Here is a 24,107-nt window from a genome sequence, read left to right on the forward strand (position 1 = left end):
AACAAAACACTTTGCAGTTGTTTGAGTGAAAAGGATTCATTTTTCAATTAAAATTGCCTGTGTTTTAAGTAACATTGGCTTTTTTTTTTTTTTTTTTTAGTGAAACATATTCTGGGGTGAAAATGCCTACCTCTCAGAAATTTGTGTGATGTATTCCCTTTTTACATATGTTTGTTCTGTATTTTCTTGCCACCAAACAACTTGGTGGCAAGAAAACACATGAAACAGTAAAAGCAACTTTCAAAATCACAATAAAGCCTTGGAAGATCTACATCTCTGTTCACCAGAAGTTTTTCTGCTCGAAGGTGCAAAGTGCTGGCTTTTTTATTAATGATGATTTTGTTCCTCAAGGAGAGCTGAAGCAATCGATCACTCATTCATATCACTAAAGTGTCCTTCATCTTTACTTTTCACAGTGCCATACCGAGTATTAACCCACGTTAAATGCTAAAACCAAGAGAGAGAGTGCGGGAAGGATAAAAGGCTGAATTAATCTTCAGTGCAATTTATCTCCTGTCCATTTATCCCCATCTTTCCTATATATACGTGTGTGTAGGACATGTTCTTGCACGCTTGTGCACCCACGTTCATTCATCCAGTTTGTCCAAATTGCTTCATCGGTTAAAATTGGTGCATAATAAGTGGGGTGTATTGCTATATTGTTGATAATGTGACAGCATGTGATGTTATTTAAATAAAAAATCACACCAAGCAATGAAAGAAAAGCTGACATAGTGTGAAGTGGTGCTCTTAATAACACCCATGACCCTTAAACTGTAGAGGATGCTTACTAGACATGGGGATGTAACCGCTGGGATTAACGTTAATATACAATAGATAAGACTGTCATATCCTGCAGTGACGTGCAGAGCCTGTGCGCATCCCTGGCTGAGCCCCACAGTAAGTTCTTGCTGGAAAATTCCTAAATAGGAAGACACAAGCTTCTTTTTTTTCTGATGCTACACTGAAATGCAGGAGCAAATGTCTACACGTATATAAATTATGAGAAAACATATTTAAGCAGATACATCAGTTGGCTTTTTTTACCTGCAGGAAGTCCTTGGGATTCAATGTATTGTTTATTGCATTTTGTGTCTGTAGCTTCCAACTTGTACTCTGCATCAGGCAGGTTATAAGAGGAAGTTTTTGTATATTGGGGCTCCCATACATGGTGTTTCCAAAAAAAAAATAGTTAGAAGTTAGAAACATAAGGTAATGTGTCTGTAACTTCCAGGGAAGGGGACAGTTTCTAACACTCTTTTACTGTACATAAAACACTTTCTATCCAGCGAGACCTGGACAGGCTGGAGAGTTGGGTGGGGAAAAATTTAATGAAATATAACAAGGGAAAGTGTAGAGTCTTGTATCTGGGCAGGAACAAACCCAGGTTCCAGTATAAGTTGGGGAATGACCTGATGAAGAGCAGCATAGGGGAAAGCGACCTGGGGGTCCTGGGGACAGCAGGATGACCATGAGCCAGCACTGGGCCCTTGTGGCCAGGAAGGCCAATGGCATTCTGGGGTGGATTAGAAGTGGGGTGGTCAGTAGGTCAGAGAGGTTCACCTGCCCCTCTACTCTGCCCTGATGAGACCACATCTGGAATATTGTGTCCAGTTCTGGCCCCTCAGTTCCAGAAGGACAGGGAACTGCTGGAGAGAGTCCAGCGCAGGGCAACAACGATGCTGAAGGGAGTGGAGCATCTCCCGTGTGAGGCAAGGCTGAGGGAGCTGGGGTTCTTGAGCTTGGAGAAGAGCAGACTGAGGGGTGACCTCATTAATGTTTATAAATATATAAAGGGTGAGTGTCAGGAGGATGGAGCCAGGCTCTTCTTGGTGACAACCAATGATAGGACAAGGGGCAATGGGTACGAGCTGGAACACAGGAGGTGGCACTTAAATCTGAGAAGAAACTACTTCTCAGTGAGGGTAACAGAGCCTGGACCAGGCTGCCCAAGGATGTTATGGAGTCTCCTTCTGTGCAGACATTCAAACCTGCCTGGACACCTTCCTGTGTAACCTCATCTGGGTGTTCCTGCTCCAGTGGAGGGATTGGACTGGATGAGCTTTTGAGGTCCCTTCCAATCCCTGACATTCTGGGATTCTGTGTTTGTGGACTAGAATAATTTTGGTTGGAAGAGACTCTCAGGATCATCGAGTCCAACCATAACCTAACTCTAGCACTAAACCATGTCCCTAAGAACCTCATCTAAACGCCTTTCAAACACAACAACCCTGAGCCTTAGATGGGCATAATGCATCTGAAAGCCCTGAAATGACGCCTTTGATTCAAGCTCAGCAAAGAGCTGCAGTAAATTTGTGGAAGAATGGCACTGACAATGATTTTATGCAGGTTGGATGTTGCTTAGTTGCTTTCTGGTGTTGTTACAGGCACCTCTGTCAGTGCTGCTGAGAATTGCTTCAGGGACACGTCCCAGTGACCTTTCTGTGACAGATGTTAAGCTGTGGTCCACACGTTAATGCAGAAATGCAAAAGGCACAACAGAATTAGAAAGAGCAGGCAGAGCAATCAGAAGAGTCACGGTTTGATGCCATTTATTTTCGGGCATTAAAAGGCTTATCAGAGCAATGCTGGAAATGCTGGTGAATGTTAAGAGCTCACGGAGGGCAGCTGAGGTCCTTGGGCTGGAAAAGGAGGGATCTTCTTGTTTTTTTCAGAAATGTGCAGATAGATGATCTACTTCAGTCCAACCTAAGCTGCAAGAACAGTTAAAAAGACGTAAGCAGTTTATTAGCACCTGGAGATAAAAAAAAAATAAGACCATCACGATCATTAGGCACCAGGGTTCATCAAAATGAAATTATGGCAAATTAAATTAATTTCTGTCTCTGATAAGCTAAGAGGCTTACTGGATAATGAGAGGGAGGGAGGTGTAATACAACTCAGTGTGAGCAAGGCATTTACAAAGGATCCAAGGGGCTCTTTTATTAGGAAATAAAGTGAAACTTGTAAAATTAAAACTTACTTGGGAATAGTATGGGTAGGAGAAGGCAAAAAATGACTTGAGAGGTGACTAATGGTAGTGACATTGTGAAGCTGCCTCCCATGGGGTCCTGTTTCGAGTGCTCTCCGAGCTGTCAGTAATGACTTGACAGATGGAGTTTAAGGCGATGATGAACTAATCTGTAGGTGATGCGGGGTTAAGAGGGGGTCTTATATACTCTCCTGGAGATGACTGAGTTGAAAAACACAAACGAATTGCTGGGAGCTGGTCAGTGTGTAACTAGTAGCTTGCAGACACTGGTCAAATTTTGTAGGGGAGCAAGGATCCCTATTTTAGTAATAACACCTTCTTAAATTTTTCTTATTTATTTTTAAGAAGCAATGCAAAAAAACAAAAACAAAAACAAACAAACAAAAAAAAACCAGCAACCAAAAACATAGCACTGGTGTCAGGTGGATTTGAAATACCTCCCATTCCCTTCCCACACAACTACGGACCATCCCCTGAGCTCCCTAAAGAAAAATAGCGCCACATTTCCTAATACTTTCGAGTGTCAGGCAAATTGGAAATCTATTATGCTTTTATTGTAGAATATTGTGTGGCTTGAAACTTGGAAGTACCAGTCAGTTTTTCTCCTGAATTTTACTTTGCTGGATTATTTACATGCATGGAAAGGGGTTTGCTGACTGACCAGAATTAGAGCTCATATTTTCCTCTACATAAATGTTTTTTCAACAGGCACAATCAGGTCCTAAAGGAGAGAGAGAAGGGAAACAAACAAGCAAACAAACAAAATAAAAGAGTTGTGAGTTTCAGTACGGAGCCAGAACATGTAGATTTAACCCTTTTATTTTTTTTTTTTCCTTTTTGTGAATGTAATGATACAGTAAATATACTTTAGTGCTTGGTGAAACAACCTTTCCTCCTAGTTCATCTTTCTGCTTTGTTTATGTCTGCAATAAATATTCATAGATCACAGAATCATCAAATGGTTTGGGTTGGAAGGGACCTTCAAGGGTCATCTAGTCCAAATCCCTGCCATAGCAGGAACATCTTCACCCAGCTCAGGTTGCTCAGAGCCCTGTCCCACCTGGCCTGGGGTGTCTCCAGGGATGGCGTATCCAGCACCTCTCTGGGCAACCTGGGCCAGTGTTTCACCACCCTCATTGTAAAAAATTTTTCCTCATTTCCAGCCTTAATTTCCCTTTTCATTTAAAACCATTACCTCTTGTCCTATCTCAACAGGCCCTGCTAAAAAGTCTGTCCCCATCTTTCTTATTGGCCCCTTTTAAGCACTGAAAGGCCGCAATAAGGTGTTCCCGGAGCTTCTCTTCTCCAGCTGAACACCCCAACTCTCTCAGCCTGTCCTCCCAGCAGAGCTGTTCCAGCTTTGGGTCATTTCTGTGGCGCCTCTGGCCCCTCTCCAACAGGTCCATGTGTGTCCTGTGCTGAGGACCCAGAGCTGGACCAGCACTGCAGGGGGGTCTCACCAGAACAGAGCAGAGGGTCAGAATCACCTCCCTGACCTGCTGCCCACGCTCCTTGTGATACAGCCCAGGATATGATTTGCTTTTGAGTTGCAAGCGCACATTGCCGGCTCATGTGCAATCTGTCATCCATCAGTACCAGTACAATCCACCAGATGACTATCTCTCTCCAGGGAGGTGTCACGGTCCCAAGCCTGACAGTGTTCGAGAACAGACTGGACAATGCCCTCAGACACATGGTATGAACTGCGGGGTTGTCCTGTGTAGGGACAGGAGTTGGACTCGATGATCCTTGTGGGTCCCTTCCAACTCAGAACATTCTATGTATTTCTATGTATCCCTGGTTCTGTGAGAGATGCCTGCTGCATTGATCCCTCCATGCGTACAAAGCAGAGCCAGCAGCCCTAGAAGACAAGATGTGGGGTTGTCTATCGCAGTGATTTATAGTGGTCTTATGCAGCATGAGTTTCCATCCCGTAGATAAGTGTTTCCTAACACAACTGTTGAACACATCCTCCTGAGTCATCTGTTTCTGGAAATAACCTTGGCTCTGCTGTGGGTTCATCCTGGCTGCGTAGGAGACATCCAAAAGTGGTGGATGGACTTCTCTGCAGTGCTTTTGGAGGTGCCCCTCTCCACCGTCCATGAAGGACGTTTGTTGGCTTTGAAATTAACACCTTGGTTAGGTGGAGAAAGTGGAATAGGAGCCTCAGGGACTAAGTACTCTTGCTACTCCATGTCTACGGCCAATTCAAGAAGTTTTATACACGTGTTTGTAGTTTACTGAGGCCTATCAGCAGCTTCCACAGACATCCGTCCTTCCCAAAATCCACCTCTGTGACAGGGAAGAGATTGAATAAAGTCTTGTGGTCTGAACAATTCCTTTATGCGTGCTCAATGCACTTTTACGTATTTATGTTTCCAACAACAATGGAATATATGTAAATGCAGATACTCAACCTATTTCTGCTTAAGCCACAAATCACGCATCTCAGTGCTTTGCTCTGCATACTCTAATTTTTACCTCTTTTTTGTTCAAGAAAACTGCAGTGAGTGGTAAGCATTACAGCTGCTGTGCAAAAGACAAGTGTATGGTTTAAATTATGCTGTGCTACCTGGTGTCATGGTTGAGACAGACAAACGACAGAGACCAAGTTCTTCCAGGATGAAAGTAGTAGATGCCATTTATTGCCACAAGTGCATTTTTATACAGTTTTACCAATTCATGTGTCTCTTCACTATTGATTACAAGGTACAGCAGTAACATCTCATTGGCTATTTTTGCTATCATCAATGTTACTCTTTTACTCCCTTCTCTCTCACAGGTACATCCTTAGCATCTCCAGATACTCCTTTACTCCCATCTTTCTCATGGGTAGGCCTTCATATCTTCAAGGCTAATTTCTGTTCCCATGCCCTCCATCAGGGAATCCAAGGACCCACCGTAGGCCCACAACTTGGCTTAACTGTCACCAATTCTACTTGACCACCCAGCTCCTAAATGCATAAAGCTGCTCCATTGCTATGCGGTTGCACCGTGACAAAGGAGATGTGAAATCTAATTAAGTTTAAGCCAGTGCAGTAGAGATATCCTTGATCTGTACCTGAAAAACTTATTATTGCTCTTATATTAGGGATCAGATGAAAGTAAAATAAACCATATCATGTATTATAAATGGAAATGCCACTTTTTTTCGTGCTGGAACAAGAAAACAAAGCTCTTTGGGATTATTGTGAGTGGTGGCAGGCACGGCAAGGCAGAGAGAAGTCTTTCTCTTGTCGGTCTTTGCTGTTGCATTTGGGGTCTGACTGTTTTTTTATTGACTTGGTCATTCATCGAGTGTCTCAAAGAAACGGCGGAAACCGTCGCTAAGCTCCTTCATTCTGTCCCTGCGGAGAAGGGAAGCAGCCGATGTCGCATCTGCCTCTTCGCTATGCTTGTTTGGAAACTGGGTAAATAAATTAGAGATATGAGCATTCAAAGAACAAACTGTAAGCAGCTGCACACTGGGGATTACGGATTCGGTGGACCATACTTCTCCAGTAAAGAAAACAACAGCCGTAGGAAACTCTTGGGCAGGAGTGTGGCATCTTTTCTATTATTTAGTGCATTGTCTTTGCAATCTTTGTGCGTACAGAAATGCACAGCGAGTGATGTTTTTCTCCCTAAGAGGTGCCCTTTTTGTTTTTACTCTTAGAGTGCTTATTTTTAGACTAGCGCAGTAGACAGATAAGTCTTTTACAACGTTTGTATTTTAGGTACTCGGTGTCTACATAGTCTGAGTATTTAACTTACTATTGTGTGGAGGAATTTTTCAGAAGCAAATTTTATTCAGCAGAGACACCCTGTTAATTAACTTCCACACTTCCATGGGGAGAGGAATATAAAGAAAGCTAGTAATAATAATAATAATAATAATAATAGTGACATATCTTGTTACCATTAAAGTAAAATGCTGCAGGGAGTGGAGTTTCAAGGCCTTTTTTTTTTTTTTTAATGAAGATCTTAATAGCATTTAATGTAAATTAAATATAATCATTGTCTGATTCCTGAGCATATCTCTGAGGTTGAAGAATAAGAAGTTAATTGTGCTGACAGCATAGTGGGAAGTGCCAAAATCAAGCACCAGCATTTTCATTAAAGTGCATTTTGAATGAAGAAGTAGAAGGCAGAACTTTTATTTTTTGTACTCCGACTCCCAGTTATTTTGCAGCAGTTCAATACAAAGCTTGTGTCTGGCGTGGATTAACAACACAGGATATCCTACATAAAATTTCCATTAGAATGCAAATGGAGGACACATTATTTAGCTTTAGAGATTGGGAAGGATCAAATGCATGAGCCTAACAAACCATTGAGGGAGAAATGCTGGTATGTAAATCCCTGGCTCGTTCTGTGTGCAGATCATTTAATGAGGTCTACAAAATGACTGGACATCAACCCCAGCACCTTGCGTTGCGTTAAGAGGAATTAGTTGTGGAAGTCTCTGTCTTTAAACCGCTGCTTATGAAATTCATGTACTTGGTGGCAAGATTTACTTGTTTAAAAGACTGGGGATCAGGCTGTGTACACCTCAAGGTAGGCAACATGACAGGATTCCATTCCCAACATGGAATACCTGTCTGTGGTGGATATGACCTCTTCCATCTCAAACAGCAGGTGATATAATTAATCAGCTGGTGCAGTGGGTCCTGGGATCATGAATAAATGAAGTGCATTTTGATGGATGAATGGAGAAACAGTATCTTAATTTAGCTCAGAATAACTATTTATCAGATCCAGTCTTGTCGTCGTGTGAGATTATTTCTCTTTCCCTTATGGTGCCAAAGGAGTCTGTGCCTTCCTGTGCACTTGTTCAACCCTTAATGTACATCTGAATTACTGTTCTGCAGCTAAGAGATGTTATCTTCATGCTATGTTAAGCTTTCACTTGTATATCTGGTAGGTACAAGACATAAAATTAAGTGTACTTTTACCCTAGACTGCTTTCGCACCTGAGCTGTCTGCACAGAGATATTGATTAAGTGGATAAAAACTGAAAAACTTTTATATGGAGGTGAATATCGCAATTGTGGTACCTATGTCCATCTACCCTGACCAGATGGAAATGAAAGTCAGTGGAGTGGTGGCTGAGAGGTCTCAATTTATTCATAGTCAAGATTGTGTTTGGTGAATACTGTTTGGTGAAGACTGGTCTTGTCCTCAAATGATGGTCTGAAAGAGTTGGCATAAGTCTTGATAGAGTTGGTCTCCATCAGTGATGAGAGAGAGCAGGAAGGAGCTGAAGGGGCAGGGTGGGCCATGGGTGCTCAGGGTGGACCAAAAAGTGTCATATTAACATATTTAAATCAAGGACCTTCCATTCACTCCACATCCTGCCCATTCTAAAAAAAAGAGCCCTGACAAATGAGTCTGTTGGAGCGAAATAAGGACTCAGCAAAACAAGTCAATTCAATGTGAATCACGCTAAAGCCATTTATTACAGAAACAAGCCTCCTTATATATGCAACGATATTCTAATCACGCGTCCACGCTCCAAGCATGGATTCGCTAAATGAGTATCGTGGACTGTCCATGTGCTGGAGTCTCACTGATGATATATCCGATGATTCACGCCACACCAGGACCCCGCTGATTGAGGAACGCCCCTCTTTCTCACAGCAGATTCTGTTCTCAGCTTCTCGAAGCGGCCTTGAGATTCCTTTGAGCCTGACTAATTCAGCAACAGATCTTTATCTATCAAAACCCCTCCACATGAGTCTGTTCAATGCAACCATGGCTCAAATGTGTCCTCTATGGGAGAAAAAAAATCATGTTTTCCAGGTCTTTCTAGAGTTTTTCACTGAAGTGTTATGGAAAAACAGCCTTTTCTGATGAAAAAGATGTGAAGTGCTCCCTGGGGAAGCTTAGAGGCTGAAAATCCCGTGTTGAGCTTGTGACGCTTGAGTTTCATCTCTTTTTGCTATACAACCCTTCTTTTGACCATTTTTGTTGCGATACCAACCATCTGTGATGATCTCATTACCTGCCCAGCCCCTATTTTCACCTTATCCTTCCCAACCGACTTTGCAGCCGTTGTCTTTGTGCTAGTATTTCCTACGGCCTTCTGTCCACCGTTGCTGGTCAAGACCCTGGACTTGCATAGTCCTACCATGGCTCCATGTGCTGTATGTTGCACTGTCCAAATTGCTCTGCAACTTGAAAAATTTCTGTTAAGTGTCTCATTATGCAATTAATTTCAATCACAATTCCCATTTTCTCTTCTCTTCTGCAGGCATGCAACCCAGCAGGAGACTAATAAAACCATCACGACTAGCACCAAAGCCATCAAGCAGCTGTCTGAGGTTGTCAGAGGCTCATCCAGGGTACGTGTCATTTGAGATGCTATTGGGGAAGAGCTATGGGTCTTGCAGAGGAAGGAATAATGAAAAAATAAAGTGACAGTGGGTACTTTAAAACTGTTGAGCTTCATGTCTGGTTATAACATCCTTTGCTGTTACACCACAAGCATAGCTTGGGTTTAGAAATGACCAATGGGAAAACAGCTGCAAGAAACGTTTCTTTTCCCAGAACTGGATTGTGTGGAATTGGAAATCAGGCACTGGACAACAAAGACTTGATTTTCTCACTCCTACCTCAGGGTCTCACTCAGTCTGGGTGAAAGTACCACAAGAATCACCCAGATCCACATGAGTTTGGCATTGGTTAAAGACTCAGTTGTGGGTGCATGGGGTGCAGATGAGTTTGGAAGTGTGTGAAGTGTCCAGGAAGGGCAAAGCAGTGCAATATGTCTGGATATGACATTAATTCATTGTTGTATGCTAGTGTAAAGGCAGCAGTGGGGATAGATAATTACAGGCTGTGGCCAGATCAGAGCAAAACTTGGCAATGCAGTTCACTCCAAAGCAAGCCCATCTGTTTTACAGACAGACTGCTCTTCTGTCATCAATAGGCTCAACTCATCTGAACGTAATTGTCACAGGGGTATGAGTGATCCACATCCTCTGGTCCCCTGTGCAATGACTGGACAAACAGAAGGTTTCTGACCTTTCCATAAAGACCTTTAATACCCCAGACTTTGTCCTCTGTTACACATCATGGGAAAGAACAGAAAATTAATGAGAGGGTCAAACTCCAGCTGGTGTGAGAGCTGAGGAGAAGTTTCACCCACATAACAGGTGATTCAGCACCTGGAATGAGAATAAGGGTGATTCTTTTCTACTTAATTCTGCCAAGCAGTTTTCTGTTATGTTCTTCCTTCCAGTATCATTATAGTTTCTGGGTTAGGAACTTACCTGAATTCGTGCTTTAACCTCACTCACTCCTTGCCATTCTCCAAAGTCCTGTATTCCTTCAACTCTGTTCTCACCGTCCTTCCTCCTAGAAAAAAGAAACAAACACTGCTCTAAACACACAACTCATCTCTGTCCAAGTGTTTATTAGAGCCTGGATTTATGTCATTTGCCAACAGGCATATGAGGTAAGGACTGAAGAGCTGAATCACCCCAGGCTACCTTTGTAATCAGTAGAGTACTGTGTGCAATTCAGCCCACCCAGAAGAACAAATGGGTGATAGTCTATTCCGTGTGATGGGGAGGATGGAATTACTGTTCTCCATATGTAGACATCAACCTTAACACTTTGATCTTTGTTATCATGTTGCTTTGCTTAACGGTGGAATATAAGGACTTCTTTTTTCTTCCTTTTTCTGCCTCCGAGTCTGATGAAACAGAAGTTGCTTTCTTGGAGATATGGGGATTTGGGCTGTTTTGTGCTGAACTCCTGGCTCTCTTTTGTGACATAAATTGGGTCCAAAGAGAAATCAGGCAAGGTCACATTAAACCCAATTATAGTGCCACCCAAGTATGTCATTATTTGCCCTTGAAGCCCATGTAGTGTCCACGGGGGACTCTCAGCAGAGTAGCTTTTACTGTCATGGGGAGAAAAATAGCTAAGTTAAAGGGATAATATGTAAGGGCTGAAAGAAATAAACACACAAACAATTATGGTAATCTGAGGAATAAACTTGCTGCTCTCTATTGGCATCACCTAATAACTTTTCTGCTCCCTGGCCAATTAATTTAACAGATTTTATTTTTTTAACTCTTCTAACAGTGTGCAGTTTAAATAATTAAACCTACAAGTTTTGATATAAAGCCTGTAGCCCTCCTCCCTTATCTAGAATAAGCAGATCTGGTGGATAATGGCTGCTGGTTGGTAAGTGCCTCTTGGGAATCTGAGTAGCATTGCAAACTTTCCTCCCGTAAGATATGTCACAGCATGAAAAGCCTTCCATGAATTTAGAGCTGTATAGTCAGTCCTTTCCAATCTATTATTCTATGTGTTGCTTTGCATGTACACACCGACAAAAAAATATATATGTTTTTTTTCTTTCTTCCTTATTTTCCTTATTTTCCACCTGTAATGCATTGCCAACAAGGTTTGCTGTGAGAGTTCCTCTGACTTCCCTTGAATCTCCAGGTACTGCTGGAGCAATTGGAGTCAGGATGCCCAACTGAGCAAATTGGTATTTATTTCAGGAGGAAACATACTGATGTAAGTGGATCAGTGTGATACAAGGCAGAAGACTGATGTAAAATAGCACATGGCTATTTTAGGGCTTCCTTCAAACTAACCTCAAAGGACTTAAATAGAGAGGCCTATCTGGAATTCCAGGTTTTTGCAGGATGAGTGCTGGACCATTAGATCAGCTCTCCAGGGTGGCAATCTTATTTTGCATGTGTAGCAAACATAAGGTTTATAGACCTTTATCTGTAGAATGGGAATAATGATACTTGCCCTGTTCTAAAAATGGTTTTACATCTTTGGATGAAGAACTGTAATACTGTGATATTCTTCTGCGTATGAAAATACCATTAAAATTTAAAGATGTTTATGCCGTCCTTTATAAAATTTACGTTTGTATTCTTAAGTAGTTGTCTGAAAGAGCTGAAATCGCTGTAAAGTGAACATTTCTGCTTAGTAACTTTAGTGTAGATTGGGTTTTGTTTGCTGTATGGTTTTTAAGGTGACATCCTGCTTTCTTGCAGCTCATTCCCCTCTGTAGAGCCTGGACACTTGAGCTGCTACATACCTGAAGTCTGAGATCCAGAGGGTAGAACAGTTCCAGGAGAATTTCTAGAGATTAGCATGACATAGTTTGTTGATTGGGTTTGGTCACTCCATCTGAGAGTAACCATTTTGCATCATAGAACAGTTTGTGTTGGAAGGGATCTTCAAAGATCTAGTCCAACCCCTGCAATAAGCAGGGACATCACCCGGATCAGGTTGCTCAGAGCCCCATCCAGCCTGGCCTGGGATGTCTCCAGGGATGGGGCATCCACCATGTCTCTGGCCAACGTGGGCCAGGGTCTCACCAACCTCATTATCCTGTTGAGTTACATCAGTCTAGACTGGGTTCTTCCTTCTGAGAACACTTTTGTTTAAAACATAGATGGGTATCTTGCTGAGGTGAGCTCCAGAGAAAAAGGCAGTGACAGTTGGGTACATGTTTTGGCAAACATTGAGATAAGTTGGTTTCTGGCAATCAGGCCATAAGCCAGGCAAAAAGAATGTTGTTATAGCTGATGGACATTTCAAATCTGATAAATCACCCATTGCCATGAAGAGAGGTGATGGACTCCCTCATGGGGCATCACCCAAATAAAGGACTTTTTATAGGAGGTTCCCTTAGGTTATCATCTCAAGTAGACAATCCAAGGCTGGATTTTATTAAGTAGAAACAGGGTAGCATGCTACAACCATTCTGTTCTTCTGATGTCCATCAGGTATTTATTTCCTTGCATTTCACAGTCTTTAAGAACTGGTATTGGAGTCAGACCCTCTTCATACAGTAAGCAGGACAGCAAAATGTCCCCCTATGTATTCCTGCCACAGAAGGTGTCCTGCTCAGTTAGCAGTGATCATGACTTGAGTGCTATATTCAATATCCAAGGTGGCATTTTTGGAATTACTTTGACCTGAAAGAGCAAAGAATCTTGTGCTTCCTTCCTAAAATAAAACCTTGCAGCATCCTGGAAGCCTCAGTAAAATTTAATTTTTTAGACAATTAGTACCCACCTTGTTTATTTGGTGTCTTCCACCAGAAGCACTTCCCATGGTCACAGATGGAGTCTACTACTTGATTTATCTCTACACACCTACTAACCAGGCTTCTGCTCTTCCAAAACAGCAAGAACGACTTCAGCTGGACAGGCTGATGAACCAGCTCTCAGATGCCATCCAGAGATACGGAGCTGTGCAGAAGGTGAGGGTCTTACTGGCTTCCGTTCTTCCATATGTGTTTGGGAACGTGTTAAGTGTGGCTCCCAGGAGTGTGGAACATCTCCATAAAGCTGGTCACATGTAGTTTCTTCCCTCTTTTCTTTATTTGTCCATAAAGCAGTGTAACATTACATTGGAAAACGTGGCTTGGCTATGACATTATTTTGTTGTGTCTCCACTTACAGAGGAGAAGAATTGATTGCACAGTGCCCCTTTCAACTTTACTACTTACAGAAAATGCACATTGCTAATTTAAATGTTAACCCACCTTATGGCTTTGATCTGCTATAGAATCATAGGATAGTTTTGGTTGGAAGGGACCTTCAAAGCTCACCCAGTCCCACCCCTGCCATAAGCAGGGACATCTTCACCCAGCTCAGATTGCTCAGAGCCTCGTCCAGCCTGGCCTGGGATGTCTTCAGGGATGGTTTAACCACCACCTCTCTGGGCAACCTGGGCCAGTGTTTTACCACCCTCAGTGTCAAAAATTTTTCCTCATGTCCAGCCTGAATCTCCCCTCTTTCAGTTTAAAACCATCACCTCTTGTTCTATCGCAACAGGCCCTGCTAAAAAGTCTGTCCCCATCTTTCTTATAGGCACCTCTTAAAAGTTTATATGGCTTTGTCAGAAGGTTTCCAAACACATCTTGTGGTTTGGACCTGTCACCAAGATCAAGCAGTTTAATAAAATAAACAAAACCTGAACTCCAGCTCTTTAATTTGCTTCTTGCTCTCCTACTTTACCCTGGGGAGGCTCTGCTGAAGCGCAGATTTGCTTTGCTTTTAAAGACTGTAGTAATGATTTCAATTTACCATCCTGAAACTGCTTCTCTCCCCTGCAGTAACCAGTTTGAACATACATCTGGATTAATTGAATTCTATGCAAATACAACCTGGACAAACTCTGGTTGTTTGTTTTTTTTTTTTACTATCCTAGTGAGCTTGACCCATGTTTGCAACACGTATAAGAATATATTCTAATTATGCAGGTGTCATGAAATTTGGCCAGCAACATGCACTTGTATCTCTGTTAGAAACACTCACTACTGATTGATTTCCCAGCACTTGCCGCCCATGGTTTAAAAAGAAATTAAAAAAAAACCCACGTAAAACTGCACTTCAACTGCATGTACATTATGTAATAGCAGTGCATTATTTCTAGCGCTATCTCATCTTTTTAATTATTTCTCTGTCCTATTCAAAAACCTAAGCATGGAGTCTTTAAATGAAATGGCTTTGTCTCTTAAATGAGAAGTTGGAATGATTCAGGTAAAGTGACACATGTATTTTGTGCTCTTTTTTTAATGTTCATGAGAACAATCCCTCTGAACTGTACATGTAAAGATTTTATTAAAAAAAAAAAACAAAAAACTGTCATCAATTCATAAGTGCCAAAATTAGCCCCTGCAGTTTGTGAATGCCCGGTTGCGTCAGGAAACCAATCTGAGTGGTAAATTGCTACTTATCCACGTCCTAGCTGTCATTTCTTAAATGCGTGTTTCAGTTTTGGTAACCTTGTCATTCTGGAAGCTTTGAAGACTTTTAATTCCTGCGAGACCAAACTTTTCAGTGTGATTATACTCCATTTCTTTTTCTAAATAATAAGACTTTTTCCCGTGTCATTTTCTTTAAAAAAACATAAGAAATATCTTCAAATGATTCCTTACTTAAATATTTGGACACTGTTTTCTCAGCCTTTTTTTTTCCTCTTCTTTTACAGAAAATAGCAGAGAAATCCAAAACTTTGCTTCCTACTGGGCAGAGAAGTACCAAACAGGTAAGTTCATGTATCTCTATGTTTAATGGCAAGTACATTGCTAAGAAAAGGCTGTTTTCTAACCCCGCTAATGATGCCGAAGAGTGTGCTCCCCCACTACCTACATGGAAGACACTGAGGTGCTTTTCAAATAGAAATGTATGACATCTTTGGAGCAGGAAGATACAGGACCCAATTAAAAAAAAGCATATGTAAACCTGTTTAATTATTTTCTGCTTTTCTGTTCTCATGAGGCGTTTTTTTTTCCATTCTGGATGGGAGTTTTGTCATCTCTAAAATGTGTCAAAGAGGAGTCCTGTACCCCCTTCTCTTAGGCTAAGTGAAATCACACTCCAAGTTCAAATTCATAGAAGTAAGAGAGATTTTTAATCAAATCCTTGGTTTTAAAAGCGATTCTGTGTTCTTCAGCTACATTACACTGTGGTTGAATATTATACATATAGGCAAATAGAGCCTTTTTTTCTCTTTTTACCTATATTAGGAACTTTATAAATAAATAAATACTATATGTAATCAGAATATATACATTATAGTTTTGTGCATATAATTAGTTTCATATGTTCATGTGTGTGCGTATATATAAAATATAATTAAATGCATGTGTACCTGTGCACCTGTGTAACATGATTAAGAATGCAAAGATTGTTATGTGTATATATATGTATATAAATGCGTATGTGTGTGGTTGTTCACGTATAGTAACTCAGAATACTATATTTTTAAATAGTAATGCTATGTGTGTTTGTGTAAGAAATCTTGGTAGATTTCAATGAGAGTTTTGATGTCAGGAGATCAGTTAGCTGGATAGGATAGGATAGGATAGGATAGGATAGGATAGGATAGGATAGGATAGGATAGGATCACAGAACAGAATACCAGGTCGGAAGGAACCTCAAGTGTCATCTGGTCCAACCTTTGTTGGCAAAAGCAAAGATGGCCCAGCACCCTGGCCACCTGAATCTTAAAAAGTGTCCAATGTTAAGGAATTCAGCACTTTCAGTGGCTTATTGTTCTCATTTTGAAAGATTTTCCTTTTCTCTCCAATCAGAATCTCCCCAGGGGTAACTTGTACCCATCGCTCCTCATCTTTCCTATGTAACTCCTTCTAGAAAGGGAGTCTCCATCTTCTTTGTAGCCACCCTTTAAATACTGGAACATGGTGATGAGGTCTCCCCTAAGTCTTCTTTTCTCAAGGCTGAACAAACCCAGTTCCCTAGCCTTTCTTCATACTGTGGCTTCCCAGGCCTTTGATCATCTTTGTGGCCCTTCTCTGGAGCCTCTCCAGCCTGTCCACTTCTTTTCTTTGTAGTATGAGTCCAGCAGAGATCAGGTTTCCCTTTCAAGTCCTACACACTGAAAAGGTTTTAGGTATTTACAACTGACTTCATGCACCAAAAAGCAGAACTCTGCCTGATTTCAGTGATTATTTCTGGTATTCTTGATGGTCTTTTCTTTTACGGGGCAGTCAACAGATTTTCTGCTTTGCTAATGAATCTTCATACCTTGTTGGCCACCTGATTCTCTATATCCTCTTTAATGTGTAGGTAAGAAATATTTGTTCTTTGTAGCACTAATGCTTCTCTGTAAAGAAGGGTGGAATGATGGCATCAAAGACTCTACCATTAGGTCAAGTCAATGGACCAGAGCTTTAATATTCAATAGGTTTTAATTGGTTACAATTCTGGATCAGACCTTTGTATCTCTTAGGTGGTTTTAGGTACTAATGCTAATGAAACTAAGACCTTTATGTGCCAAAGAACTAATGTATTCTTTTACTTTTCTTGAGAGTTCCCACCACCATCATTGGAGTGCTCATCCACAGATGTTGCTTATCAGATATGCATGTATAGAAATATTATAGCCTTTTTTGTCCATCAAATGGTGACCTGTTTTGAACATGGGTATTGTACACAGTCACAAATAACATATTCTTGTATGGTGGTCAAATCTACCAGATGTCAAACAGCTATTGGTTTTGATGACGGAGCACAGAGATAAAGTCGTTTATTTTGAGCAAATAAACTCTGCTTTGTTTTCATGCCAATAAATGACTTCTTGTGCTTTTAACCAACTCTGTTAGATTACTCTTGGTGGAGTGGATTGCAGAGGTGGGAACACCTCTGGTCTTGCATGGATGACCACTTGGCTGCATGGTCATGGCTGTTCCATGTGATGTGGGACACTCCTGGCCATTAATCAGTGCTAACAGGATAAAGAGTGTTAATTATTGCACAGCTCTTGTGCGTCCTTGAATCTGGAATAAACCTGGATGCAAACAACTCTTTTTTTGCTTGAAAATAGTTGATGACTCCAAAACCCACCTTTTCTGGAAGGGAACGGAGTTTTAATAGGCCAAAAAAACAAGATGTCGGATAAAAGTACTCAAATCTTGAAGGCAAGTGATGGTGGGTTTGGAGGTAAAGAGAGACTGAGGGAAGAACAGGACTGAGACAACCCCCTTTGCCTTTAAAATAGGTAAGAATGCAACCATTAGGAGACAGTAGCAGTAACAATGTGGTATGGGGCAGGCAGCATCAGCAGAAATTTTGTTAAACTGGATCAGCTGCAGATCATTTCGCCTCGTAGCTGTCACTTGCAAGTGAATGCTGGTGGTTGGTTTCAGTGCATTATGAAAAAGAAGGGATTGGATTATGTCCTTGGTGAGATGCTTCTGACTCAGAAATAGGCTTGATCACACATTTTCATGCGGTGACACTTGGGCTGGGGGAACATGAGGTTTTGTTCAAACTGCTTGAAAAGGGTGAAAGTTAATTCACATCTGTTTGTTTCAGCTTTCCTGTGCATTTGTGGCTTCACACGTCTTCTTTTCTTCCCCCTTCAAATACAAAAAAGAGAGAAATTAAATGTGTAAAAGCTACTGAAGGGAATGCAGTGGTGTGATTGTTTTTTACTTACTATTATTTTTCCAGCTGCAGATTGGTCAGGACGTGTGAAATTACAGTTCCCACAGCAACCATAAATTGCCTACAATGTGCATATATTAAGGCATTAAAGTTAACACCCTGTACAGTAATGCAAAATGCTACATATGTTCAGGGATCCTGATTTATGGGTCTTGTGAGACCGAATGGTGAACTTCTTGACTTGGTGTAGGTTCGGTCTTGATTCAAATGCTGCTTGCCTGCAGGGCTTTGTTTTATTTTATTTGTGCTTTAATTTATTACAGCAAATGAAAAGAGGTTTGAAGAATGCTAGTCTTTCTATATGTGTGTCCCTATAATTCTTCTCTTCAATTGGTGGGTGGGAAAGGTAAGGTGTTTGGTAACACAGGCTCTAATAAGTTCCCTTTAGGGAGTAATTGATTCCCTAGACCCACATAACAGGTAAAAAATGGAAAGTGAACCTTTGGGAAAATTATTCTCCTGCCTATTGTGGTTAACTCTAAGTACTGTTTAATTGAGTTTATTTATTTATAAAAGCAAAATAAAGTCATTGATCCAAAATTCCTTGAAGCTTGAGGTTATAAAAATTCTGAATTAAATATGTGTTTGTAAGAATATGTTTGTATTTAGACAAATCGATGTGGTTCTATAGGTGCATTACTGCATATATTGAAAGATGCAAATTTTTACTACACTAAATGATCATTGTTGAACATGAGTTGTGGCAACTATTTGAAAAAAAACTCTTTCCCTGGGATCTGGGAAAGCATTTTTAAATACTCAACCAGTGGCCAAAATGAGACCTCAGAAGTCTCATGGGAATGCACAGGGGAATCCTGGAAAGTCGTGTTCCATTTATGAGAAATACTGTTGAAATTTTTTACAATGAGGGTGGTGGAACACTGACCCAAGTTGCCCAGAGAGGTGGTGGATGAACCATCCCTGGAGACATCCCAGGCCAGGCTGGATGGGGCTCTGAGCAACCTGAGCTGGTGAAAATGTCCCTGTTCATTGCAGGGGTGGGACTGGATGAGCTTTGAAGGTCCCTTCCAACTCAAACTTTTCTATGATTCTATTCTATGATGATGTTCTGATAACACAGAATAGATTATCCGTAATATTAAAACAATAAATGATAGCCTAACCTGCAGAAAATACACAGAGTAGCCAATAGTCCCTCTGAGCGTAGGAGATGAAAAGAATCCTTCTTTTAATTTTTTTTTTAATTATTATGCATCTAACATCACCTAATTCCCAAAGAAAGAACAATATATTATTGTGCCCGTGACTTAATAAGTTCAAGTGATATTCAACCCAACAGCAAAGTAGGCTGAAGAGCTGAGGTCTCTTAAGAATCCATCCCTGGCAGGGACAACTCTCTGCAGACTTACTCCATCTGTGACATGTCATCGGACCACCTCCATCTTTCCTGGGTCCTCCTTGATCACGCTTCGCCATCTACTCAACTAATGAGGAAGAAAATGGGCTTTCTCACTATGTAGACTTTGTGAACGGTACCCCAAAAGGGCCGAGAGAAGGAGAAGCACAGCTCTATTTTAGCTGAGGAATGAGTTTTAAATTAAAACTACACCAAAAAATCTGAACAGGCCTTTTTTTTTTTTTGGTAACAGGAAACATTCCTGGCAATTTTTAGAAATTAAAATTACAGTAATTGTCATAGTGTAATGGCACCCCTCTTCATTTCCTGCTGCTCGCAGGGAGAAGGAAAGATAATTACTGCTCTGGAACATGGCAGTTGACAAAAGTGATGCCTTTGTTTCTTATTCCGTAAGTCTGCTTGACCCTTTTCTCAAAGGTCAGTAAATTATGTCTCTTAGGAGCACAAAAATGGGTAATAAACCTCTATTTGCATATGCAAGCTTCTTTCTCCTGACTGCATCAATTTATTCGTGCTTTGAATGGACTTCCTTCTCACAGGAAGCATCACTTCTCTCTTTCTTCCCGTTTATGAAGTTTTTCATTTTTATGTGATTAAACTGAAATTCTCAGTTTTGGGGCAGCAAGGTCCAATCCTTGACTTTATGGGACAATAATTTATTGGCAATAATATCTGCATGAACCACATATATGTATGTGTGCGTGTAATGTCTCCAGTTACTTGGGCTTCTATTTCTGCAGGGTACTGATCATGGCAGATGCTGTATAAGCACAGCTATTAGATTGTGCCACCCTGAGGATCTCTCAGGCTTAGCAAACACCAATGGGCTATTTCAATTGATTATTAACGATGAGTTTTTAATGCAGAAGGTGCTCTTTGTGCTGGAAGTCCAAACACAGTTTGCAACTTGCTTCAACATTTAGGAGAGTTTGTAGTGCGTGTTTTTCTTAAATGCAAAATCAAATTTCTCACCACCAAAATCCAGCTTTTGCCCCGACAAATGGAGCTTTTTATTTACACATTTATCTTATTGACTCTACCATCTTATCTTAGAACTCATCCTAGTTCCTAATGTTCCTGTTTCCAAAGCCTTACCTTTGGAAATAATGTCTCTTGCATGAGTGGTAGTAATTGCTGTGTCTTTTCAAGGTCATTTGGTATGCAGCTACTCCTGTAAAAAGTGTTATTTCAATAATGTCAACTTTGTTTCAAATGACTGTGCATCCATTAAAAGCCATATTCTAATCAGCCCACTCCTCTGTTCTTAAGGCTGTCAATATGGAGCATTTACATCACACAGCTATTTTTTCTTAATTTTAGTTAAGTGTGGGCTTTTATTTGTTTTGTGAGGTTTTTTAAGGTGGTCATTAAAGCAATTTTCCTAAGACTTGTTTTTTTTTTTTCTTTTTTCCTGCCTGTTTGGGGTTAGGGAAATAGATTTTGATACAGGGATTTAATAAGTGAATAGAAATATTAATAGATTAATAACTGATTTTCTTTATTTGCTCCTTATATTCCCAAAAGAGGTGGAATCGATTATAGATGACCCAAAGTACTGCCCATGCATTTCTTCCACTGGGTCTGTTTTTCTGCTCAGCGTGCCTGCGATCTTGAAAAAAAAAATGGCATGGGGTTTTATTAGACATGGAAGTTCACTAACTAAGCATTAAGCTCTATGTCTGATACGTCAGGGATGCAGAACTTTGCAGCCGTTAGAGTTAAAATGAAGAATCCTCCATCCTTAAAAGACAATAAAACTTGCACCGCAGCCCCTGGGAAAACACCCATGTTCCTTGTGCTGCTAGTGGCTCCGTGCAGTTTTTATGGAGCAACAGGAGCACTCAGGACTTCAGTGTTGCATGTAAAAACAAGCAAGAAACTCCCCAAATCCTGTATATCATATATATCTCTAAATATATATATGATGTGTAAATGAGCTAATTTGCAGAGACTAGAGATGTGAGATTCCAATAGCCTCTAGCCCCTTATTCTACAAATTGAGAAAAATAAGAAAATATCAAATCTATATAAAGACCAAATCTGTACAACCAGATTTATGAGGCACTTGCTATTTCATAAATTGCCCAAACAACCTGAGCATTGTGGATTTTCTTTAGTAATCTCTTATCAAACGTCTGTCATGGGATAAGCCTGCTTTGCTCACCGATAGCTTCTGATGTAGCTTGAAACCACAGCTGCCCACATCAGCACCCGAGTGAAGGATTTTGGATTCATTATATAGGTTTTCTGGTTGGTTGAGGGGTTTTTTGTTTGTTTGTGGGTATTTTTTTTTAATTTATTTTATTTTTCCTTTTGTTTGAGTGAGAAAGGACAGAGGTTTTTATGTGGGCAGAAGATAAAGGCAGGGGAAGGCTTTCTTTTGTATGAAGCCTCCTCCACAGTATCTTCACACGCTGCTCCTCTACCCAGGCTCTGAGTCATTGGCGGAACTGTCTCGCAAACCCAAGGGCTGTTTTGTCTGGAATGAGCCAGCCTCACTGCCCAGCTCTGCAAACACTTGCTTTTATGTTCCCAAAACCCACCTTTATGTTCCCAAATCCTGGGGCAGCTTTCCCCTCACCCCACACCAGTGAGGATCCCACTGGGAGGGCTGCACATGGGAAATGGTGATGCTGGGGTTACACGTGTAGGGTCCTGCACCTGGGGAGGAATAATGCCAGGCACAGGTTGGTGTGAACCTGCTGGAAAGTAGCTCTGTGGAGAAGGACCTGGGAGTTCTGGTGGACAACAGGTTGACCATGAGTCAACAATGTGCCCTTGTGGCCAAGAGGCCAATGGTACCTGGGGTGCATTAGGAGGAGTGTGAGCAGCAGGTCGAGAGAGGTTGTTCCTCCCCCTCTGCTCTGCCCTGGTGAGGCCGCATCTGGAGTCCTGTGTCCAGTTTTGGTCTCCCCAGTTTAAGAAGGACAAGTAATTACTGGAAGGAGTCCAGTGGCTATGAAGATGATGAGGGGTCTGGAGCATCTTTCAGATGAGAGACTGAGAGATCTGGGGCTGTTCAGCCTGGATGAGAGAAGCTGAGAGGGGATCTCATCAATGTTTATAAATATCTCCAGGGTGGGTGTCAAGAGGATGGACCAGACTCCTTTCAGTGGTGCCCAACAATAGGATGAGGGGCAATGTGCACAGACTGAAGCACAGGAGGTTCCAACTGAATATGAGGAGAAACTTCTTTCTTTTGAGGTGCCAGAGCCCTGAAACAGGCTGCCCAGAGAGGTTGTAGAATTTCCTTCTCTGAAGACATTCAAACCTACCTGGCCACAGTCTTGTGTGATCTGCTCTGGTGAACCTGCTTTAGCAGGTGGGTTGGACTGGATGATCTCCAGACTCCAACCGTTCTGTGATTCTGTAACGGCATTTGAGGTCATGGGAGGAAACACTGGCGTGAATGTGCCTTGTTAATAGGAGAGAGTGCTTTTGTAGAGGAAAAAAATCTATATTATGCCCAGAGGCATGAACAGACAGCATAACTCAACTGGTACCCACATTATTATTCTTCCATAGCTAGAGACAGCTCTGCAAATATTTTTCCCAATGGCTTGTGACAGCTACCAGTATAGTTGCAGTGCTCCTTCCTCCTCCCAGCTGCTAATTTTAAGTGATATTTCAAATACCCACGTCTTCATGCCAAATAAGGGTTGTTCGTGGCGAGGATTGCTGCACCAGTGAAGATGGGAAAAACCTTTCTCACCTGTTGCATCAGGTGTGGCCATGGTCTCAAGGAAAGCTGGCTCCTGTTTTCTCAAGAGAACTGATATTTGCATAGTGCACGTGGGCAGCACTTTGCTGCATGGTCCTGGTTGGCACTGCTGATGTGGATGTGTATATCTGTAGATATATCTGTATATGTATCTGCATATCTGTAGATATATACGTAAAAAATATTAATATATCAATATGATATATTAATATAAATATAGATAAAAAAGGGATATAAATATAGGTGTAGATATATATAATACATAAATATAAGTATTATATGAATATAGCTATAGCTATAGATGATATAGATATAGATAAATGTAAATGTAAATATAAACATAAACATGTGACCTGTGTTGTCAATTGGATGGATGCTCACCTTGAGTTTCGTCCTTGCACACAGCTTTTCTGGGCAGTGAGGGTCGCCCTTGGCATCACTGTCAAATTTGCGCTGACAGCGCTGAGACAGGAGAGAAAACAGAGGCCAGGATCCCAGAGCTGATGAAATATAGTCTAGGTGTGTAGGACATGAGTGGCTGCAATGGCAGTAGTATAATTATAAAAAATGAACCTCTGCACCACTCTGCGAGCTTGAATTTTGTTCACACTACATCCGTGGCTTTTCTCCCTTATATATTATTTGTTTTCCTATGCAGGATATAATAAGTGGGTGGTTTTGGAAGTGGTTCCTGCTGGTGTGATGAGGATGCTCGTATAACCTCATCCACCTCCCCTCCTTCATCCCCACCTTATAGAAGTCACATTGCAAGAGTCTAAATTGACTTTTGCCCTGGCAAAGATTGTGCAGTAACTGGAGAAACAAATGGGAAACCCCACCGAGCGTGTCACCTTGCTCCAAAGTGAATGCAGTGTTATTTAATATATGTAAAGCCCCTTGTGGAGATGGATTATTGAAAGGAAGAAAATTGTATTCTTCTAAACCCACTTTGATGGCTGCATTTATCACGTGATTAAATGTGAATGGCAATGGTGTTTTCCCACAAAAAACATGTATTTGGAAATAGGTTAACCCTTGCTTCACCAGAGTGAAGGCAAAAGTAATATTTAGTGA

At 41.2% G+C, this 24,107-nt stretch overlaps 1 protein-coding gene across 4 annotated transcripts in view; it reads left to right on the forward strand.

The window, feature by feature from the left end:
* Window positions 1–24,107, forward strand: part of TSNARE1 (t-SNARE domain containing 1) — a 531,215-nt gene that overhangs the window by 238,444 nt on the left and 268,664 nt on the right. For all 4 annotated transcript variants that reach the window (XM_082045886.1, XM_082045889.1, XM_082045887.1 and 1 more), the window contains 3 exons: window positions 9,225–9,315; window positions 13,143–13,217; window positions 14,954–15,010. In XM_082045886.1, the coding sequence (XP_081902012.1) occupies window positions 9,225–9,315; window positions 13,143–13,217; window positions 14,954–15,010 (223 nt within the window). The remainder of the gene's footprint in view (window positions 1–9,224; window positions 9,316–13,142; window positions 13,218–14,953; window positions 15,011–24,107) is intronic.

This window comes from Streptopelia decaocto, assembly GCF_964273445.1.
Source record: "Streptopelia decaocto genome assembly, chromosome: 2".
Classification (NCBI taxonomy): Eukaryota; Metazoa; Chordata; class Aves; order Columbiformes; family Columbidae; genus Streptopelia; species Streptopelia decaocto.